The sequence below is a fragment of the Psittacula echo genome (assembly GCF_963264785.1).
Source record: "Psittacula echo genome assembly, chromosome: 16".
NCBI lineage: Eukaryota > Metazoa > Chordata > Aves > Psittaciformes > Psittacidae > Psittacula > Psittacula echo.
The window spans coordinates 5,004,229-5,024,894 of record NC_137752.1 but is presented as its reverse complement, the minus strand read 5'-3'; the positions used below and the strand labels follow the sequence as shown (position 1 = coordinate 5,024,894).

At 46.7% G+C, this 20,666-nt stretch overlaps 1 protein-coding gene across 19 annotated transcripts in view; it reads left to right on the top strand.

The window, feature by feature from the left end:
- The window catches only part of PRRC2B (proline rich coiled-coil 2B), a 47,827-nt gene that overhangs the window by 17,232 nt on the left and 9,929 nt on the right, over positions 1-20,666 (top strand). For 12 of the 19 annotated variants that reach the window (XR_013958109.1, XR_013958110.1, XR_013958111.1 and 9 more), the window contains 21 exons: positions 1,432-1,575; positions 2,198-2,439; positions 2,822-2,943; positions 3,406-3,548; positions 4,134-4,227; positions 4,612-4,804; positions 5,022-5,340; positions 5,975-6,168; positions 8,605-8,812; positions 9,524-9,743; positions 10,392-12,455; positions 13,431-13,630; positions 14,136-14,281; positions 14,649-14,790; positions 15,379-15,461; positions 16,139-16,330; positions 16,449-16,664; positions 17,100-17,186; positions 18,109-18,213; positions 18,866-19,058; positions 20,329-20,426. Coding sequence is in view for 16 of the 19 variants with exons in the window: in XM_080630430.1 (XP_080486556.1) it covers positions 1,432-1,575; positions 2,198-2,439; positions 2,822-2,943; positions 3,406-3,548; positions 4,134-4,227; positions 4,612-4,804; positions 5,022-5,340; positions 5,975-6,168; positions 8,605-8,812; positions 9,524-9,743; positions 10,392-12,455; positions 13,431-13,630; positions 14,136-14,281; positions 14,649-14,790; positions 15,379-15,461; positions 16,139-16,330; positions 16,449-16,664; positions 17,100-17,186; positions 18,109-18,213; positions 18,866-19,058; positions 20,329-20,426 (5,405 nt within the window). In the remaining 3 variants the exon portion in view is untranslated. Of the gene's footprint in view, positions 1-1,431; positions 1,576-2,197; positions 2,440-2,821; positions 2,944-3,405; positions 3,549-4,133; positions 4,228-4,611; positions 4,805-5,021; positions 5,341-5,974; positions 6,169-8,604; positions 8,813-9,523; positions 9,744-10,391; positions 12,456-13,430; positions 13,631-14,135; positions 14,282-14,648; positions 14,791-15,378; positions 15,462-16,138; positions 16,331-16,448; positions 16,665-17,099; positions 17,187-18,108; positions 18,214-18,843; positions 19,059-20,328; positions 20,427-20,666 lie in introns of those variants that run through there. The other 7 variants (XM_080630436.1, XM_080630439.1, XM_080630443.1 and 4 more) reach the window with 5 other exon arrangements.

Below are 20,666 nucleotides of genomic sequence, written 5' to 3'. Positions count from 1 at the left end.
AATACAGTGATTTCTGATATTATTGGCAAAGAGGAAGGTCCTTTGCATTTTGCTCTCTTTTAGGTATTACTGCTGTAAAATCTTTCTTGGAGGGCATATCATGAAGTGTGGTCTTGTAATCATGAACTGCTCCGTGCCAGTGTCTTCTGTATAAGGGGGCATTTGGAGAGAAAGATGCACCGAAGTTTTATCAGTGTGATACTACCATGGATTAGAGTGCAAATTGTTAATGCCTGTGCATTAACAGTTGTTACATTGTGCAGCCTTACTTGGGGGTGGAAGCCTCCTCTGAAGGACACGTTGTCGGTACTTTCATTGCTGTTCTAGTTCTCTAGAATAATGCAGTAGAAATCATAATTCCTGACACATCTCAGATGTTTTGTGGTGTGTTTGAGAAATGTCATCCTTGTGTATTCTCATCATTCTGAAATATTTGAAGATGTAACATGCAGCAGTTCCAGTGTCTTCCCTGGAAATACTGAGGTGGGAGCTCTTGTGTAGTGAGCAAGTTCCAGAAAGTGAAATGACTTCAAGAAGCGTTGATGTTTTAGGGCAAGGAGGGATAAAGAAGTGAGACTCTTCTGCCAGGTTTTCAGTACTCATTGCTGGTACTTCCAACCTGGCAATTCTGAAATGCCCTTTTTAGAAAGAGAATTGGCCAAGTAACACCAAGAAACAGTTCTCAGAAAAGGAGTCTTTTAAATCCTTAGTAGTGCAGTAATGCTGACAATTTCCTTTTATTCAGTGTTACCTTGCCAACAGCTTTAGGAGAATTGCTGTGGTTTGTTTTCCAGGCACTGGCAGATCTTTAGCATTGACAGAAAGCTGTCATTCTGGGGTGGCTGATGACTCAGCAAGACACTTTGCCAGTGACCAGAAATGAAGCTGATCTGATCTGGCCAGTGATCTGCATCTTAAAACTGCTGGAGCAGGGAAGAGTGGGATAGAGCACACAGCTCTCAGGCCTTACCTGTGGTCTTTCACTGAGTATGTCGCCAGAAATCCTAACAATAGCCTTCCCTTAGAGTGAGATCAGAGCAGAAAGAGTCTGAAATGTCAAATACTTGGTAAGAGGTGTCAGCTCTAAGGGAGCTTGCAGAATTTATGTCTCTGCCTCAGTCTGAATTTTGTACTTTAAAAGAACAATTGGACACTGAGAAAGTTTACTCTGACTGCTGTATGTGCGAATTTAAATGAAGATCCCAAGTTAAAAAGTGCGGGAGTACTGGGTGAGGACGTGTTGTTGTGTTGTGTTGGTGACAGTGTCTCAGAGTGTTTTGGATGTGAGCTGAGGTGCTGCTATGATAGTAATTGAGGTTTAAATATGATGGAGATTCAGATTCTCTGGAAACAAGTTTCCAAGCTGATCTCGTAAGAGAATTGAAAAAGTGGAAGGATCTGCTCTGAGTCCCACACTTACTTGTCTGACAGGTTCAAGGGCCTCAAGCCGACTGTTATCCTTCTCTCCCGAGGAATTTCCGACGCTGAAAGCAGCTGGCGAGCAGGACAAGGTTGGCAAAGAAAAGGGCGCCTTAGATCCGTCGTATGGGCCAGGACCAAGCCTCCGCCCCCAGAGTAAGTCAGTGCATTTGTCTTTCTGCCTTACCCCGGCTCATAACCCCATAGACTGTTTTGGGCAGTGGGATGCCAGGTCAGGATAGTATCAGATACTCACCTTTATCTTTTTATGAGCTCACATGTGTCCAGCTGCTTATCAAATGACCCCAGATTCACTTGCAGTGCTGATGTTCTCTGCCTGAGTTCTGTGGTCCAGACAGCTGAGCATGGAGTGTCATCTACTGCATTGTTTAACGAAAGTTGCTGAGTGTTGTTGCAAAGGCAGACCCTTTGCCCCTGGGCTAAGGGAGTCACAAGTGAAATGGGTGGGTGGTGTAATGTGGCTTCTCGGAGTGTTTGTGCATGATCTCATTGGCCTTCTGCAGGGTTAGAGCTGTGGAGATGCAGAGTTGGTTGGAATTCAGTCTTACTGACAAACAAGGACACCACTGGTGCAGCAATTACTTAGTAACAGCTGATGCTGCTACACTTTGGAAAATAAACACATTGAGAAATTTTCCTTGGTCCCTGGTGTTCTTCTACATTAAGGCTTGACCTGGAGTATTTGAGTTTCAAGACTTTCTGCTGGAGTAACTCTCTGCATTTACAAATGCTAACATAATTACCACCTCCCTTCCAGATGTCACCAGTTGGAGGGAGGGCGGTGGGAGGAACATAACCTCTGCCACGTCTCTGACCGCCTCCCCTGCTGAGCTGGGCAGCAAGACCCCCAGCACCGGAGACGGAGCCCCCTCCTCAGTGAGTGCCAGCGATCCAAAGGAGCCGTCTCTCCGCCCAGCTCAGCCTGTCCGCAAAGGGGCTTCACAATTCATGGGGAATGTCTACCAGCCACCTACTTACCATGACATGCTACCTGCTTTTGTAAGTTGTTCTTTCCCCACAGCTGTAATGTCCTCATTGAAATGTGTGTGGGGGTTGAGGAAGTTGTCTGCGATGTTCAGTTGGTTCAGTGGCTTGCTCAGGGATCCCTCTTGATCTATTTTTAGCTTCTGTTGTTGCATACTTGTGCTTTCAAGCTGGAGTAGTGTAACACAGCCGTGCTCAGCCCAAGGAAAAGTTACTGCTTTCCCCCCATAGCTGGTGAGGGTAACCGTTAGCATGTGGCATGTTAGGCAGCCAGATGTGAAGAGTTTGGTTTCCCTTTGTGTGGGTGCAGCTACCATGCTCAGGTTGTAACCTAATCTGGGAAAGCCTTCATGTGGCAAGGAGAAAAAACAGGCTAACCTGCTTTGCCTTGTTCCAGATGTGTCCGCAACAGCCGTCTGAGACCCCTGCATCGCTGGACCGAGGGTCTTTCCCTGTTCCTCAGCTTCGGCTTGAGCCTCGGGTACCTTTCAGACAGTACCAGATGAATGACCAGGATGGGTAAGGCTGCTGTGACCATCCCACTTGAGGGGCAGATTCAGGGTGGTGAATGAACCTTAAACTATGCAAGTGTTTGGGCCAAGGATTCGGTTGTGTAGGTGAAGCAGCAGACAGCCACAGATGAAACCTGATCTTTTAGCTAAAGAAGTAGTACTTTGCTTCATCTGCTGTAGCACCTGAAATGTTGCAGTACTGTAATCACTGTGTGTCTGAAGAGCAGTGGACAAGAGAAGTAGTTGTGTATGATTCTGGACTGGAAGGGCGGGAGCTCTCATCTGTCAGCCCTAGAAAGTGGGTACCAGGTAGGCAAGAGGGGAAAAAAAGCTTTGGACAGGGAGAGAAGGTTGGAGGTTGTATATAAGTGTGTGGTAGAAAAGGACTGATTGACTGCTACAGACTCGGCTCTACATTCTTTTCTTTACTGTTTGCTGTTTCTAACCATGTTTTTGCATTTCCCTGTAGAAAAGAGAACAGGCCCAGCCTGTCCCGCCCGACACGTCCGGTTCGGCAGCAGATGGAGAGAGCACCTCGGCCCACCATTATCAATGCAGAGAACCTAAAGGGGCTGGATGAACTAGACAATGATGCAGACGATGGATGGGCAGGTAAAGTGCTTCCATTCTACAGCTTCAGGCAACAGCTTAGGAGGTGAAGTAGTTACTCTTCCCTGAAGCATAAAATAGCCAGGATATATATATTCTGGTGGCTCTGTTTCACTGCCCCAGAAGGAGGGCAAGCAAAGAGTGGTGTGTGTAGTTGTGAAATAGCTATTGGTGTAAATGATGACACAATGGATCCTTCCGATCCTTTCCATCACACTGTGCTCAAGGAATTGGATCTGAAGACTCCTAAAAACTGAAAACACCAAACAGGAGGATAGCAGTATGGCTACATGGAAGGATAGTTAGTCCTACCTTTTCAGTCTGGGCGTTAAGTATCCACTTAACCACAGTCTCGCTTGGTGGCTGTCTCATTTTCAGCCCCCGTTCCCAGACTGTTTGCTGCTCCTCTTCTGGGACCAGTTCAGCTGTTGAGCAGTGTAGGTTCACACTACTTGCATCATTTCCAGTGCTGGACATTTGGCTTTTCAAGTAGCTTATGTCAAGCCTGTGTCAGAGGGGGCATAAGCTTTATCAGGACAAAGGACCTGTTTTCTCTCATATATCCTTTCTCCAATCCTGCTTTTGTAGGCATTCATGAAGAAGTGGATTACTCCGAGAAACTGAAGTTTAGTGAAGATGAGGAAGAGGAAGAACCTCTTGCTAAAGATGGACGACAGAAGTGGTAAGAAGGGGCTGTATTTGCACCTGTGGTTGTTTCAGTAAAAGTAAACAATACCAGGATCTTCTTAAATCTCGTTGTAAATGTTGAGGCTTGATCCTCTCTGATTCGTACTGTAACTTTGTTGATTCCACTGGCCATTGTCGTGAATGGGCTCTAAGGATGTGCATAGGTCTTGATGCTGAGTGTCAGGATGCCAGGCTTTTTTCCTCTTCCCAGTAGTGGTGTTACTCCTTATGCTCCTTAGGAGGAAAACCATATTGCTTGTTCTGGTGGGTTTTTGATCTTTCCTTTCTGCTACAGTCAGATGTCTTTGCCACTTGATAAGAGTGGAAGTGCTTTTTGAGGCAAGTAACAAGTGTAATAGCAAAGCTGTTTATATTACAGGAACAGCTGGGATCCCAGAAGGCAGCGACAGTTGTCCCTGAGCTCTGCAGACAGTGCAGATGTCAAACACACCTTGGAGGAAGGAAAGAATTGGAACGACACGGTTGGCTTGTCCCGGTCAGTCCGGAAAGGGCAGGATTCACAGCAGCCTCTGAGGAAGCTGAATGGCTGGAGCTCTTCATCTGAATACCAGGTAGCTTGAACTCCTGTGAGTGGATTTGTGCCACTGAATGAAACGCATTGCTGCAGGGAGAATATGGAGCTATTAAATCAGATAGAAATAACTCCCCCCACCAAAAGGGGGATTTGCATGCATGAGAATAGGAGGGGAGTTCCTCAGTGTGATGCAAAGCTGAAGGTACAGGAGAAATTTGGGTTGTACTCATTGAGGAATGTTTTTCCTTTGGCAGAAACCCACAGTGGGAAATGTTCTCAGACAGCAATCCCTCGAGGATAATAAAGAAGAGAAGGTGCCACTGAGACAAAAGTTTGTGCACTCTGAGATCTCTGAGGCTGTTGAGAGAGCCAGGAGGCGGCGGGAGGAGGAGGAGCGGCGAGCCAGGGAAGAGCGTCTGGCAGCCTGTGCTGCAAAGCTGAAGCAACTTGATCAGAAGTGCAAACTGGCTCAGAAGAGTGGGGAGACCCAGAAACACCCAGAGAATGAAGACGTGAGACCAGCAAGCACGGAGAAAAATGCTGTGCAAGAGAACGGTCCTGCTTTCCGTAGAGGTACAGAAACATTGCTTGTCTCACATCCTGAGAACTGCCTTTTTGTGTTGTGCCAGTCTCACCTGAAGTGTCAGGGAGGTCCTGGGAGAGAGTGTTTGGAGGGTACCTCATTTGCACTTGAGATCAGTTGCTTCATGTACTCTGCAGAGTATTTTGGATTGGTGATGAAGGTTTATTTAAAAAGTCCAGTTAAAACAAGTGCAGACTTCTTCAGTTGCCTCTATGTATGCTCAGTCAGCTGTGCTAGTAGAGACCTCATTGGAATGGGCCTCTTGATCTTCTTGTGATTGGATGATGATACTGAGAGAGCTTCTGGGCCCCAGGTCAGAAAATCTTTATCAGTAAGTGCTTGCAGGTTTAAGGAATAAGAGGGGAAAGAGACTTGGTTAACCCCCTCAGTGCTTAAGCAGAAGGTTGATAAATCCTATTTATCACTAAAAATAAGATGGACAAAGCCTTCTAGAGCTGTCAAAGCAAGTCAGAGAGATTGTAATGTGCTATATATGGTTGTAATAAAGTTCAGCCAAGTAATGCAGTTAGGACATGCCCTCACCCATGTATATTGTGATGTGGTGGTGCACTCACAAGCCCTGGCATAAACAGGGATCTTCAAGGTTTATTTTCTTCTCTGCAGGATCCCCTGAGTTTCACACACAAGAGGCCTCTGTTGGCTATGTGGAAGAGGAGACGCCTGCCCCACCAGCAGCAGCCCAAAGCAGCAGTGAGGAGGAGCTCAGAGAAGCTCCCTCTCCAGCACAGGAGTTCAGCAAATACCAGAAGTCTCTTCCCCCGCGGTTCCAGAGGCAGCAGCAGCAGCAACAGCAGCAGGTAATAGATATGACATTACCACCCCTCTTCCTTTGGACTCCCACCAAACCATTGCATTTGTTTGATTCTCAACACCATCAGGCCCAATTAACCAACTGTCTTCGGGCTGAGAGGTGATAAATGGTGGTCTTTTTCGGTACTTTAGATTACAGGTGCATCCTCCTGTCTGATGGGTAAAAGGACTCTACATGAGTTATGGGAATTCTTCGTGCACCCTGTGATGCTGGAGCTGTCGTGGTTAGGTCTTTCTGTGGCTGGGGAGAGGCATGGGCAGGCCAGGTTTGTCCCAGGTTTGCTTGGGAGAAAAATAGTTGCTGCTGTCAGAAATGTTGACTTGTCTTACATGGTTGTCTGGGTGTCTCCTCACAGTGTGAGATCTTAGGGACTATGTGATTTGTAGCAGAGCTCTGGTTTGCAAATGTGTGTGTGCAGGAGAAGCTGGGGTTATGGTCCCCTTCCCATATGCCTGTCTTGGTCCTTGCTGTAGGCCTGATCGAGTGGAGTCTCATGTCTTTGGCTGGTAGTGAACCTGCTGAACATCTGTTCTTACTCCCGTGGCACGAGATGAGAGCCACTGTTCTTGACTGCTGCAGTGAGGAGCTGAACATACAGGCCCAGGGAAAGGAAGACCTTTGGGAATGAGCTCCTTCCATTCCGCTTTGCACTTGCTGTGCCCTAACTCTGTTAGATATGAGGAGCCATTTGCTTGCCAGGGGCAAACTGTGCTCAGGTTGGCAGGAGTTTGGGCTGCTTTGGGACAGAATGTGAGCACAGTGAAGCGGCACGTTCCCATTCTACCTCCTGCCTTGGCAGGGAGCTGGTCCTTTACATCTGCTCTCATTTTCTGCTTACCCAAGTTTTATCTGTGAGGCTCTTTCAGATCTTTATTTTTGTTGCACCATAAATATGTTTGGTCTTGGCTGTTTCTTTTTTATGTCATTGAAAACTCCCTTCTGGACCTCTGAGAGATCAGCCTGAACTGCTGTATATCTTGCATCTTGCCTGGTCTTACAGTGCTGTATGGGCCATCCATGCTCTTCAGCTCTTTTTCCAGAGGCAGTGAGCCTCCTTAGACTAAGGGACAGAATATTCAGGCTTGAAATAGTGCAAAGTTAATTGCCATTCTTCATAGAATAACCACTTGAAATGTGATATAATCAATGCTGCTGCAAACCATAATGAGGAGCTCACATTTGGCTTTTGCTTGGAAGCTCAGTAATTGCTCTTTTATGGATGTTCCCCTGTGCTTGTTACTCGGCAGTTGACATTTTCATGATTCAAATGCACGGCAGCAAACGCTGCTGATGTTACTCTTTGAAAGAGATGCTTTTAAACTAAAAAGAATTGGATGTCTCTGCTGCCATGCTGGTAATTCCACAGGTCATTGCTACTGGAAGAACATGAAATTTTCATTTTATTTTCTCTTACCCTCTGTGGCATTAGTATGTATGAGGTAGTTTGTATTTTGACTGGTTTGTATTGCTGCTTTGGTCGCAATGGTTCCATGATAAGAACAAAATAAATACTAGTGTTGGTATCATTAATGAAATATTGTCTCTAAGGTACTAGAGCACTAGATAACTCAGATACAATCTTTGCATTTATCTGAGTTTCTTGCTGTAATGATGTGTAAGCTTCAGATTTAAGGATGTCTCTCTGGCTCTGCAGTAGGGGATTGTCTTTCTTGATGAACAGTTACAGTGTCTGACACTGCTGTAAGCTCAGTAAGAATTGATGGTGTATTTCATGTTAATGGGAACTCTTTACCTTTTGAAAACTTTGGTACGTAAAACTCCCTTCAGATATAGGTGATTCTTGGACCTTAGCAACAATTAAATGTCAAATCAGATTATGATCATGACAGTTGTCGGTCATGCAGAAGATGGGAAACAACCTTAAAGTGTCAGCTTGTCTCTGGAGGATGCAGGGGAAATACTATAAATTATTAATAGCTCTCTTAATTGACTTCAGGTTGTTCTTATCTAATCTGTTTGGCTAACGTGAGTAGCACTAATATACGCGCACACTAAATAACTTACAATTGCATTTCCTCTAAAGAGCAGCGTGTTCTGAAGTATTTGGTTCCAATTAGGAAATTCTTTGACAGGAACCTGTCCTGCGTTTCATAGAAGCATTAAGAAAGTGCAGACTCTGGGCTTGAAGCTGATCCCTTGCATTTGGCCACATTTCCTGGCCTATGGAGGTGTGATATTCTGGCTGCAACATATTTTGGCTGTTCTGGGTATTCAGAGAATAACAACTACTGCCACATTCCCAGCTGGTAGAGAGTTGCCCTTTATCTTCTCTACCCTCCCATCTGATCTGTTTTTGAGACTCTAATACATGGAATGTGTTTTCCTTTGCCTGGCTGGTTTTTAAATGCAATTCCTGGCACTGTGACCATTCATGTCAAACAGCTCATCCTCTTCCCTGCAGGAGCAGCTGTACAAGATGCAGCACTGGCAGCAGCGGCAGATCTATCCTCCCCCGTCCCATTCCCATCCGCAGCGGACCTTCTACCCGCCGCACCCCCAGATGCTTGGCTTTGATCCTCGCTGGATGATGATGCCCTCTTACATGGACCCTCGCATGGCCCAGAGTCGCACCCCTGTGGATTTCTACCCTTCAGCCCTTCACCCTTCAGGTAAGGTGTTTTCCTTTATCATGCTGTTTTGTTGATCCATGTCTGGAAGGTCGCTGTACTTCAGCCACCTTACCTCCATCCAGACTTTAAATTCTGGCTGCCTGTGGTTGACCTTCTGTAGGAATGAGAAAGGGTTGATTGCAGTGAGAGCTGGTTAAGGGGATGGAGAAGGTTGGGAGGGAGGGCACCTGCCTGTCCATCTTCTGCACTGCAGTGGGAGATCTTCCCTAACAGCTATGGAGCCTTGGAGGTGTAAAAGCAGATCTTGCCCGTTAAAGAAGGATCAGATAGGGAGTTACTGTAAACATGTGAAATCTTAATAGACCCTCTTTGAGAACTGGGATCCTGTAGTTCCTGAGCTGTGTGCTTCTAGCACCTTCCTATGTTGTTATTGATCTTCAGAGGTGTGACTGTAAACATCAGGATGTATAAACCATTTCCTTGAGTTTGTGGTTTGTGTCCATACACCTGCTTGCTTCCAAGGCAATGATGGCGTGTAGTGTTCTGAAAGCTGTGTCACCTTCTTTATCACTCCAGGTGTATTTCCCAGCTGTGTATTTCCCAAGCACAACCTCCCCTCTGTCAGAAAGGTTTCCATGGCTGCAGTCACCTGCTGCCCTGGAAGGAAGGGGAGTCAGGCTAGCTGTGGATTGTTAATTCTTCTTGGCTTTGAGATCCTAGTGTTAATGGTGTGAACTCTGTCTTGACCAGGAATTATGAAGCCCATGATTCAGCAGGACTCCATCGGTGGGAGCAGCTGTCGATCTGAAGAACAGAACTGCCAGGCAGGGACAGCAGAAAGGAAAACTGCTCCCTTGGACTCTGTGCCAGTGTGGGGCCAGGAGAGCTACACATCCCTGCAGAGTAAAGGGTACTCCCTGTCACATCAAAAACAGGCTGACAGCATCACCATGGAGGGGCTGCATGCCAGGTGAGTGCAGAACACCCTTGTCCTTACACATGATGTGATGGGAGATGATGCTGTAAGTCATCCCCTGCTGAAAGGGAAGTGTAAAGTTGACCCAAAAGATATCTCTGAATAGACCAAGGTACTGATCTGGTAGCATCTGTACACTCTTGAGTGTGTTATGTCATGAAGGTGCTTTAAATGAGCTGTTCAGAGTTTTTCTATCTAATGTCAGTCTAGGCTGACCAGCTTGGAAGTCTGTTCAGTAAGAAAAAGGCTCTTGTCACCCATGTGGGTAATTACAGAAAACTGAGTTAAAAGTTCTGATATTTTCTAGTTTGTCTCTGAATTCTTTGGGACTTTATGTGACCAATTCCTTGTTTTCAGATCTCCACATATGTTGGAGGCTGAATCTCCCTTTATTTCTTAAGTTTGCCCATGATAGGAGCTGCTTTTTTCATCATCCATTGATTAGACAAACCAGGCAGTACAGCCTGGGGCCATAGCACATATGCCCAGCATTCAGGTATTTATAGGCCTATTGCCTCGTGATTTAGAACAAACACCAACTGATTTATTTGTTTCCACCTCTTGTGCCCAGCCTAGGCCCTTGGAGACATGTTGTGCTTTGCGTTAGCTGACTCTTTTGTTTGCTGTTTGTTTCCTCCTCAGGAATGACAGTTACTCTGCTGCTCCTGGAAGGCAGGAGAGTCTGAGCACCCAGCGAGATCTCTTTGAGGACAGAGGGGAGGAGTACTTGAATGCTTTTGACAAGAAGGCCCAAGCAGACTTTGACAGCTGTCTGCCTTCTCAGAGGATAGGCCAAGATCTGTTGTTTCAGCATCAGGAGACGGTGCAGGAAACCTGTCCTGCTGGGAACCGCCATGCAAACTTGAGCTGTTCACCCCTGGAGCCTGATTTTATCCAAGCAGAGAAGAAGCCTGAGTACAATGGCTGGGATATCAACCACCATCAGAAACCTGCAGAGACTGCAGCAGATGCTGCTGAAGAAGCGCCCGGGGATGAGCAGTCATTCAGTGCTGACCCATGGAAGAAAGAAGGAGCTAATACCAAACAGCCCACAGAAGAGACAACAGAGTGGGCTCCTGAGAACCGCACCACCAGTGGTCAGCACCAGGAGCAAATGGGGAGGACGCGGCGATCGGGCCCAATTAAAAAACCAGTCCTGAAAGCCCTCAAGGTGGAGGAGAAGGAGAAGGAGATGGAGAAGGTTAAGCTTGAAGGAGAGGACACTTCGCGCCTTCTGAAGGAGAAGGCAGCTGTTCAGAAAGTAGAAAATGAGTCAGATGATTCTGCAGCCTTAGTGAACTCCACACGTTATGTGCCGGATGATAAAGGTTCTTCCCAAGCCACCCTTGCTCGAGAGGCTGAGAAATCTCAAGAGGAAGAGGAGGAAGAAGAAGAGGAAGAGAAGCCAGAAAGAACCTGGGAGAACAAACTATCCAGAGAATCTGATGATCTCCCTCCCACCAAAAGAAACAACTGGATCTTCATTGATGAGGAGCAAGCCTTCGGTGGGAGAGGTCAAGGACGTGGGCGAGGGAGAGGCTTCAGAGAGTTCACTTTCCGAGGCCGAGGCACTGTAGTGGGCAGCCGGGGGGTCTATAACAACCAGCGGAGCAGCCGAGGGCGAGGGCTGCGGGAGTTCAACCAGGCAGAGGACTTCCCCAGGGGCAAGCCAAGGCGCCGCATTGCAAGCGAGACGCACAGCGAAGGGTCCGAGTATGAGGAGCTCCCCAAGCGTCGCCGGCAGAGAGGCTCAGAAAACAGCAATGAAGGCTCCGTGCTGGACCGGGAGGACAGTGATTTAAAAAAGGGAGACTTCAAAGAGTCGTGGAGGTCCAACAAAATCTATTCAGATGAGCACAATAGTCTGGATCCTAAGATGAGGGCACCGAGAGCTTTTGGGAGATCACTGCCGCCAAGACTGAGCAACTCTGGCTATGGGAGAAGGGGGTTCATGGGTAAGGAGCCCACCCAGTGGCAAGGCAGGAGTGGGGGAGCAGGGTGGCAGGAGTACAGCCACACCTCTCCATCGGACACTTTTGGGAGCAGGCAGCAGGCTGACAGGGACTACATTCAGGATTCTTACAAACACGTGGATTCCTTCTCCAGCCGGGTTTTTGATGAGAGTCATCTGGATGACAAAAGGCACTTTTTCCAGGAGGATTACTCAGCAGATCAGGAGAACATAGAGAACAGGCCATTCAGGAGGCGGCGTCCCCCCCGCCAAGACAAGCCCCCACGATTCAGGCGCCTCAGGCAAGAGAGGGAATCAGTTGGCCAGTGGAACCCTGAGGAAGGAGGCCCCAGCCTACTGCCCAGCCAGTGGCCTGGAAGACCCAAGCTGACCAGTGCAGAGAAGAGCAGCATTTCGGGCAGACGGTCTCCTGAGCTGTCCTACCAGAACTCATCAGACCATGCCAATGAGGAATGGGAGACAGCATCTGAAAGCAGTGACTTCAGCGAGCGACGGGAGAGGCGAGAGGGAGTTTCAGAGAGTGAAGGCCAGCTGGAGGGTGGCCTCGGCAATGGGAGCTTGGGAGAGAAGAGGGAGCTGGCAAAGAGGAGCTTCTCGAGCCAAAGGCCACTTGTGGACAGGCAGAGCCGCAAGGCTGAGCCAGCAGGGCTTGCAGAGCAGTCTGTCAGGACTGGTGTGGGAGCAGCTTCCAGATATGAGAGTCAGCAGAACGGGGCGCTGATAAAAAACAAAAGGTGAGGTTGCCTTCTGCTGTGCAGAGATCTGCCACCTGGTATGTGGGTATCGGGGTTGGAGAAGGGGGGGACTTTGGGTGAGGAGCTATGGGCTGTGTTTCTTCTCATACAGTGCAGGTGACTTCCACGAGTGTTTATACAACTTTATGACATCCAAGGGTTTCATCACTGTCTGTTTTACTATTGATCAGTGCCTTTGCTTCCATGCTGGGAGTCCAGGTTTGTGGAAGTTGCTGAGACACTGTGGTCATGTCACATGTGCTGCTGCTCTTCACCTTAGTTTTTGACCAAGGCAGCTCTCTACTGTTTGGACTGCCTCTCACTAGATGACAGAAAATGAAGGAAATCCTGGTCCTTAATTCCAATCCTGTGGTGTCGTTCCTCTCCTATCATGGATCCCCAGTGGAGTGTAGCAGAGGACAGGAGTGAGGGCTGGGTTTTCCTGGGACAGGTTACTCTTTTGTGAGTTGAACACTTGGCAATGATGTGTAGATGGTGGTCAAATGGGCACAAAAAAAACCTGGGAGAAATAAAATGGGAAAATTATGGGGTTTTTTTCCTCTTTCAATGTCATCAGCTTCTCCCCATCTCTCTTTCCCTCACATTGATCCTTACCAAGAGGGGCGCGTTAATTGCAAAGGGGAGCTGTTAGAGCAGTGTCATAGGAGGGTGGAAGACTACAGAAGCACAGAGCCCTCCTCATAGAGACAAGTGAGGGTATTTAGCTTTGTTGTGAGGACAGCAAGTTTGACTCATGACTACAGGTATTCTGCTTCCATCCCACGTCTCCAGTAACATCTTTGTAATGGGCTGCGTGCTCAGAATCTAGCATCTGCTTCTGCTGGGCAAAGGCTGGGAAAGGATGAGGTGTGATTAGAAAACTGGTAAAGAAAATACAGCCCATGTGTTTTTCTCTTGGTACATTTACTCATCTTGTAGGGACAAATCTAATTCCTTTCCCTTCTTTCCTTGTAGGTCTCCAGAAGAAGGAGGGGGCCTTGGCAACACCAGTGGTGGGAGCAGCCACTCCATTTACGGCTTGGATAGGGCCTCTCACGCCAACTCAGAGTGTGCTGAGGGGCCATGTAAAAAGACAGAGAAGGAGCCTAAGCCCACTGCGCAAAGAGCAAGTGAGAAGGGAGAGGCCTTGTCACAGTTCGAACTGAGTTATGGAAGTGAGTGTCTCTACTGGTTGTTTCTTTAAAGGGATAACACATTATGGCTGACTTCAAGACAAACTCATTCAATCCAGTGTAATTTTGAATATCAGGTTAGATTTTTTTTTTCCATTTATTTACACTAACAAGAAAATTCCAGTGTATCTAAATAGGGAAAGCATGGAAGACAAAAGATGGCTTTAAATTTTAAACCCAAATTTTTCAGCCTGATCTGACAGTCTCTTTAATGTTTATTTGATAGAAAAGCAGGTGCTAGGAAGAATATTTCCATATTTCTATCCAAGATGTTAAATTGCAAGCCCAAAATACCTAATGTAGTGCGAAGGAAATGAAAAGAGCTTCCAGAGTGGGGAGTTTGAGTGTGAGCTCTGCAGTGCTGCTGGCTGAACTTGTGTACCTGTAGCATGGATTCTATTTGAAATGCACTCTTTATTACTACAGTTATAAAGCTTTATATGCGTATACAAATGCACTGTTTTTTCCCTGTGTGTGCTTTGTTCAGGTACCATCATCGATAGTCGGGTATCAAACACAGCAGAAGAGAATGAAGTAGGTTCTATGGCAGGTGAAGGCTTCATTGAGGTTCTTACTAAGAAGCAGCGTCGCTTGCTGGAAGAAGAACGAAGGAAGAAGGAACAGGCTGCTCAGGTGAGGAGTGGGGGACAGAAAAAGCTTAACCTGATACGTTGTTGGACTGCAGTCAGAGGAGCAGGGCCCACAAAGTGTTTTGCTTTGTATCCCATTCCCCTGCCTCCTCTCCCCCCAAAAAATCTCATTCTGCTGAAGGCAGCTTTTTTCACTGCCATGTTATACTGGGAGAACCTCCCAGTAGCCACATTGTCCATATAAAAGAAAGAGGTATGCATGTCAGAATTACTTTGTATGGTTCTATTAGATGAGTTGTGGGCTTTTTGTATTGCAGCATTTAGAAATGCATGGTTTGAACTTGCTAGGAGCAAGCTGTGTTAGCTCAGTGCAGGAACAGGTCTTGCAGGCTGTGCTTTTTCTGTTTCAGGCACCAGCTAAGGCCCGTGTCCTTCAGTCTCGCATTCCTCCTCGGTTTGCCAAGAAGCAGAACAGCTTGTGCTTGGAGCAAGGTGATGTAGCGGTGTCTGGAAACAGCCTGGGCACGGAGATCTGGGAGAGCAATAGCCCAGGTAAGTTTAGGAAATAGAGTACTTCTGAAGTGTTCAAAAAGCTGAGTAATCCTTTGGTGTGTACAGGAAGGACAGAGTATCTGTGCCTAAGAGAATGATACGAGTGGGAGGGGAGCTAGCAGACATCTAGCGTAGCATCTGTACATACTGTGCTCTTCAGCCATCCACCTGCTGTTGTTGACCATGTCAGTCTCCTAATCTATTTCTCGAGTCATCATGTAACATTAAGAACCTATTATATAGCATATTCTAGCCTGTTGGGCTGGATCTGCTTCACCCATTTTCTTATTTTGTCTTCCTCTGTTTTCTCATTCTCTGACAGTGAACAGCTGTTGCCTTCCTTGTTTCTGTCTCTGCACTTTCTTCCTCTACTGTTTCCATGTTCCCTAAGAAATCTCTTTGCTCTCCATGCCCTGTATTCTTTGTGCTCCTTCAAGTCTCAGCTGGTCAGGCAACAGTGGCTTTCTGAGGTGGTGAAAATATCTCATGTCTAGAAATGGAACATTCATAGTGTAGCGTGCACAGTGTACAAGGTGTGCTCGTAGTTGTGTTACAAGCAGCTGAACCGTGCCCTCTGTTTTCTTCCAGCGCTTTCTGTTCAGTCTCCTGGCAGTGATTCCTGGAACAAACCTGTAAATACCTTCAATGGTACTGAATCTAGCACCACTGAGGTAAGTAAGTGGCACCTGATGTGCCATTCAGGTATTTTGTGTGTAAAGTTAACGTAGGTGGCTTACGCTTCTCATTGCTCCATCTGTGCTTAGCAGCTCTCAGCTCTGCTTTTGCAATTTTAAACTGTCCCTTTGCAGTTCTAATTTGAGCTTGATGCTGCTCAGATCTTGACATAGAGGTGTTATGTGCCGGGTGTAAATCTAGAGTAACCATCTGGTAGAGCTTTTCCAAGGTTATGCTCCTAGCTGGATGCAGAGTGTGGTGGAGTCCTGTAGGTCATGTCTGTGTGCCTCTGCCTGTGAGCAGTGTGTAGCTGTAGCCTTAATGTAGGGAGGGTGGAGGAGGTTCCTTAATTCTTCACCTCTGGAGACCAGAGTTCAAATCTGGTTTGGGTCACAAGTGAAATGAGCTTGGCAATCTCAGCCTAGGTTCTCTGTGGATCACTTCTTGCTTATTCTAAAGCCACAGTCTATTTGGTGCATTGATTTACCCTGTCTCAGGGTTGTGTAGAGCTGAAGCAGCAGCCAAGGGATGCCCAAATCCTTTGCAGTTAACTAAGAATGCGGTTTGAAAAGGGGACCTGGTCTTGCTGTTTTCTGGGATTGTTTTTTTTTTTCCCTCCTTTGTGGAGCTGGGTTGGAGTCTGGGGCTTTAACACATTTCGTGCTTTGCATAGCAGGGTTTTAAAGGCAGCCAGGGGGATAGTGGCATTGACTTGAGCGCGGAGTCTCGGGAATCCTCCGCTACCTCCTCTCAGCGCAGTTCTCCATATGGCACCCTCAAACCAGAGGAGATGAATGGGGCTGGCCTGGTGGACCCAAAGCCTGACTGCCAGAAGGAGCAAGTGCAGAAGCAATCTGATAAAAAGGTAATCTGGATTTGCCGCCAAGCCAGAGCTCATAGTGGGAGACCCTGTGAAGTGGTTGTGTTGTTCTTGATAGCATTTTTAAGGCTTGAGATTGGCTTATTCAGTCTTTGTGTCTCAGCCTCTCTGCTTTCCTGTTAAGGACTCAGATCAAGGCTCAGGACAGAACAAGGAACACAAGCCTGGACCAATCGGCAACGAACGCTCCCTGAAAAACAGAAAGGGTTCGGAGGGAACGGAACGGCTGGAAGGGAATATTCCCCCTGTTAATGGGGTAGAAATTCACGTGGATTCTGTACTTCCTGTGCCACCCATTGAATTTGGAGTAAATCCTAAAGTGAGGATTGAATTTAATTGTATCTTCTTGGTGATTTGAGCTTGTTGAAATAGGAAAGGCGGTTTGGGGCAGAAGGATGATTTGACGGAAGCTTCCAGCTGTAGATTTGCCTTAGATTTCATTACTGACACAAACCAGGTACTCAAGATGTCTTGGCAAACATGTAATATCCACTTGGAAATACTGTCCCAAGGACCAGCTGGGGTGGTAACAGAGGTGAGGGACAAAATTACGGCCATCTAAGCCTTTGTGTGCCTCTGGGGGTTGCCTGCTGCTCAGTGCTGAGAAATGTTGTCTTGTTCTCTTCCTGCAAGGCTTACTGGAGGACAGTCTTTAGTGTCTAGTGTTGTGATTCAGGTTAGAGTCATTAACCATGAGAAGCAGATGGGTGGCCCTTGAACCTGGATTTGAATTTTGTATGTTCTGCTCTTTCAGGATTCTGATTTCAGCTTGCCACCTGGTTCTGCCTCTGGCACTGCAACTAACCCTGTCACCAAATTGCAGGATGCCTTGGCCAGTAATGTAAGTATTTCTTTTGGCACTGATTCATTGGAGATACTGCTTAGTTAAACCTCGCTCCAAAGAGAGCAAGTGTATTTCTCTGCAATTGATTTCCCACTTAATGCTTGGGCAGCACACGTGACTAAAATCCGTAATGGAAATCTGTGCCCTCGAGGTACCTTGGTAAAAGGAGCATTGCTCACTCAAAAGGGGTACAGGGAGCAACTCCATTATCACTGTGACTTGTGTAAAGCAAGAGGTATCTCTGAGGTCACCAGCTTCCTCCCCTGAGACACAAGAGTGTTGGTAATGGAAATTATACAGATAGTGGTGTTTTTAGGTCCATATTGCCAGCATCCTCAGAAGGTCTTGTCTGCCACAGCAAGGCAGAGAAGTGTAACTTTAGTTAGGCCCTTTTGGAGGTTGCCCAGCTTATTCCAGACATCTGGGTATTTCATTATTATATATGAAAGAGTGAGCACACCGAAAGCCCAGCTTGTAGCTCAGCTGTGCACGGCAATATGAGAAACTCGCAAAGCTTCTTTGGGAGCATCTTCAAGTTTGTTGTCTCGTTGATTTTGGAGATTTGTCTAAAAGGGTGTTTTTTCAGAAGTGCTCGTTCAAAAAGAGGTTTTGTCCAAGATTTAGGTGGATTCCAGATATGGGACAGGTGGAGGAACTCTTGTGCAAAACGGAGTTACTGAATCAAATTGATGTTTAAGTGGAAGCTTGTGTAACTTGACATAGAGGGTGTCACTGCACATAACCAAAGCTTCATTTATGCCAGCAGCAAAATGGATCACAGTCGAATGTGGTACTTAACTCCTGCAGTACCACTGAGGATTGAATCCTCTGAGGTGTAGTTACTAGAGTTGCTAGCTGGTAGCTTATGACTTTCTCATGAGAGTTATAAAGTACTCACCATTGACCCATCTCCCCTCAGGCAGGGTTAACACAGTCCATTCCCATTCTGCGAAGAGATCATCACCTTCAGCGGTGCATTGGCCTCAACCCAATGTCCTTCCCCACTGCAGATCTCACTCTTAAGGTAAGCAGGCTGGCATGTGTGGTTGTCCTGGGTGTGGATACCATGTTTCCATGGCCAGGGTATGTAGTAGGATGGAGAGATCTTTCCCAGAGTGTTTTATTAGGTACTGCTAAATCTTTAATTAGCTCCTGTAAAAAGTGTGCGTATGCTCTTCAGCTTGGGTGGAAGGGCATGTGTTTCAACAGTCCTGGATGCTGAAGTCCTTGCCACTTCGTAGTAGTGGCAACAGAGTGCAACAGAGTAGTGTAGCAGAGCTTTCCTGCTATTTCAGTAGCTGGGGAAGATGGCTGGTCAGGAATCCTAGGTGCCTGATAGTTTAAAAAGGGAAGAAACCAACCCAAAACCCAAACAAAACAAACCACCCCATCCCAAAAACCCCCAAACACAAACAGCATCAACAAAAAAACCTACAAAAGACAAGAAACACCACTCTAAACGCAAAAAGCTCAGCAGATACCCAGTAGGGGTTGAGTGTTTGTGAAGGATGCCTGCCCATTGGAAATTGGTGTAAAGCCCCATGACCTGAGACCTGCCAGCTTTCCACTATGACTAGACTAAATTTGACCTAACAGGTCACAGATGAGGAACTCATGGCTTCAGTATTGTCCTCCCCATTTGAACTGTCTGTAGTTATTGTCCTTTGTTTCCGTAGATGGAATCTGCTCGTAAAGCCTGGGAAAACTCTCCTAGTTTACCAGAACAGAACTCCCCGGGAGGCGCAGGCTCAGGCATCCAGCCTCCTTCCAGTGTTGGAGCTTCCAACGGTGTCAGCTACAGCTCTTTTGGTGGAGTTTCCATGCCTCCTATGCCTGTGGCATCTGTAGCACCTTCTGCATCTATTCCAGGTACCTGCAAACTGTGGCAGCAGTATTTGCATTGTCTGGTTGGTATCTAGGAATTGTCTGATTCTAGTAGATTGAGAGCATGGTAAGAAGAGCTTATGTATGAAGTTAACTTGCTGGCTGGTATTTAATAGATTCTTAACAACAATTCAGTCAAGACAGAAAGAAAGAAGTCTCCCCACTTCAAAGAATGTCACTTGAGTGTAACTGGGTACATTTAGCACAAGGATGACATTCCCTGTGTAGGAGCAAGTCTGATGTCTCAGGGTCTAGCTTACCCTTCACTGTGTGTTCAATAGAACAGGAGGGAAGTGAATAAACGTGTGGCTGAAAGATTTCAGCAGTCCCAATGTCAACCATTCATTCCTCTGCTCATTTTGCTCTTTAAGGCAGCGGTTCTGAGCCCCTTCTGCTCTTTGTACGTAATAACAACTTGTTTATAGTTTGCAGAGCTCTGGGAGGTGGGAAGGTGTTGCTGCCTTTGAGTTAGAAGCAAAGCTTAGGCTCAGTTGTGTTACATACTATGTGTAATTAGGGAGAGCATCTGGAAAAAGGAAATGTACTTTGTTTCTCTGACTTCTGGGTCCCAATGGACCTCTCGTGCATGTGCTGTCCTTTTCATTCCTCTGTTCAGGAATAGAGGGGAATATGCTGGACAGAAGTGATAGCGAGTGGACCACTGTAGTGAGTCTCATACTAGCTTCCACTTGGAAAACAGGTTGTTCCAAGTCAGGTGGTTTCTTTCCCCACTCACCCTAATTTTACTTGTAAATCCCGTGATTCAGATCCATACAGAGCCACAAGAGTGGCACAGCCCTTTCTAACCGGTGCCACCTTTGGGGTGAATATGGCTTTTAGATCTCTTGTATGAAGGTCTCAGCACCATATTTGCTCTTTCTGTGCCTTGTAGCTGCAAAGATGAGATGATTGCAGAGCAGGTTTCCAGCATTTAGGAAGAGTTTGGAGTACAGTTCACCAATTCCTGGACTGTTACTGTTTCTGACTCTTTTGTAGAGGTGGGAAACCTGGGTTTACATTTAGCCTTTTACAGAAAGGTATGATTAATTCACAGCAAGAGAACTACTGTAAGCGGCTGCTGGCTTTGGTATGTGGATTTATGAGCTTTATAGGCTCTTCTGAAAGGGCACTATGTTTGTGTTGACTTGCTGAGCTGGTTGCTGAGGGGTAGGAAATAATCTCGACGTGCAAGTCTCTGCAGTGCACTGTGTCTGTATCTGTACCTGGAATTTACACCCAGCCTTCTCATGTTTAGGTAACCATATTCCACCCCTGTATCTGGATGGCCATGTGTTTGCAAGTCAGCCCCGCCTGGTCCCTCAGACGATACCTCAGCAGCAAAGCTACCAACAGGTGAGGCAGAAATAACAACCAGGTAGTGGTTTCTCAAGGAGTTTGCAGGGTGGCATTGAAGAAACTAGGAGTCATTTATCTGTGATAGCCCAGAAGAGCTTGGACGTGGCTCCTTTAATATTCCTTGGATGCTGCTTCCCAGTGGATGTCACAGGTTAATGACACTGAAGGGAAGGAATTGAGGGGTTTTCCCCTTTTGTACCAGTGCCTTTTGGTTGGGTTTAACTGAAGCAGATGCTG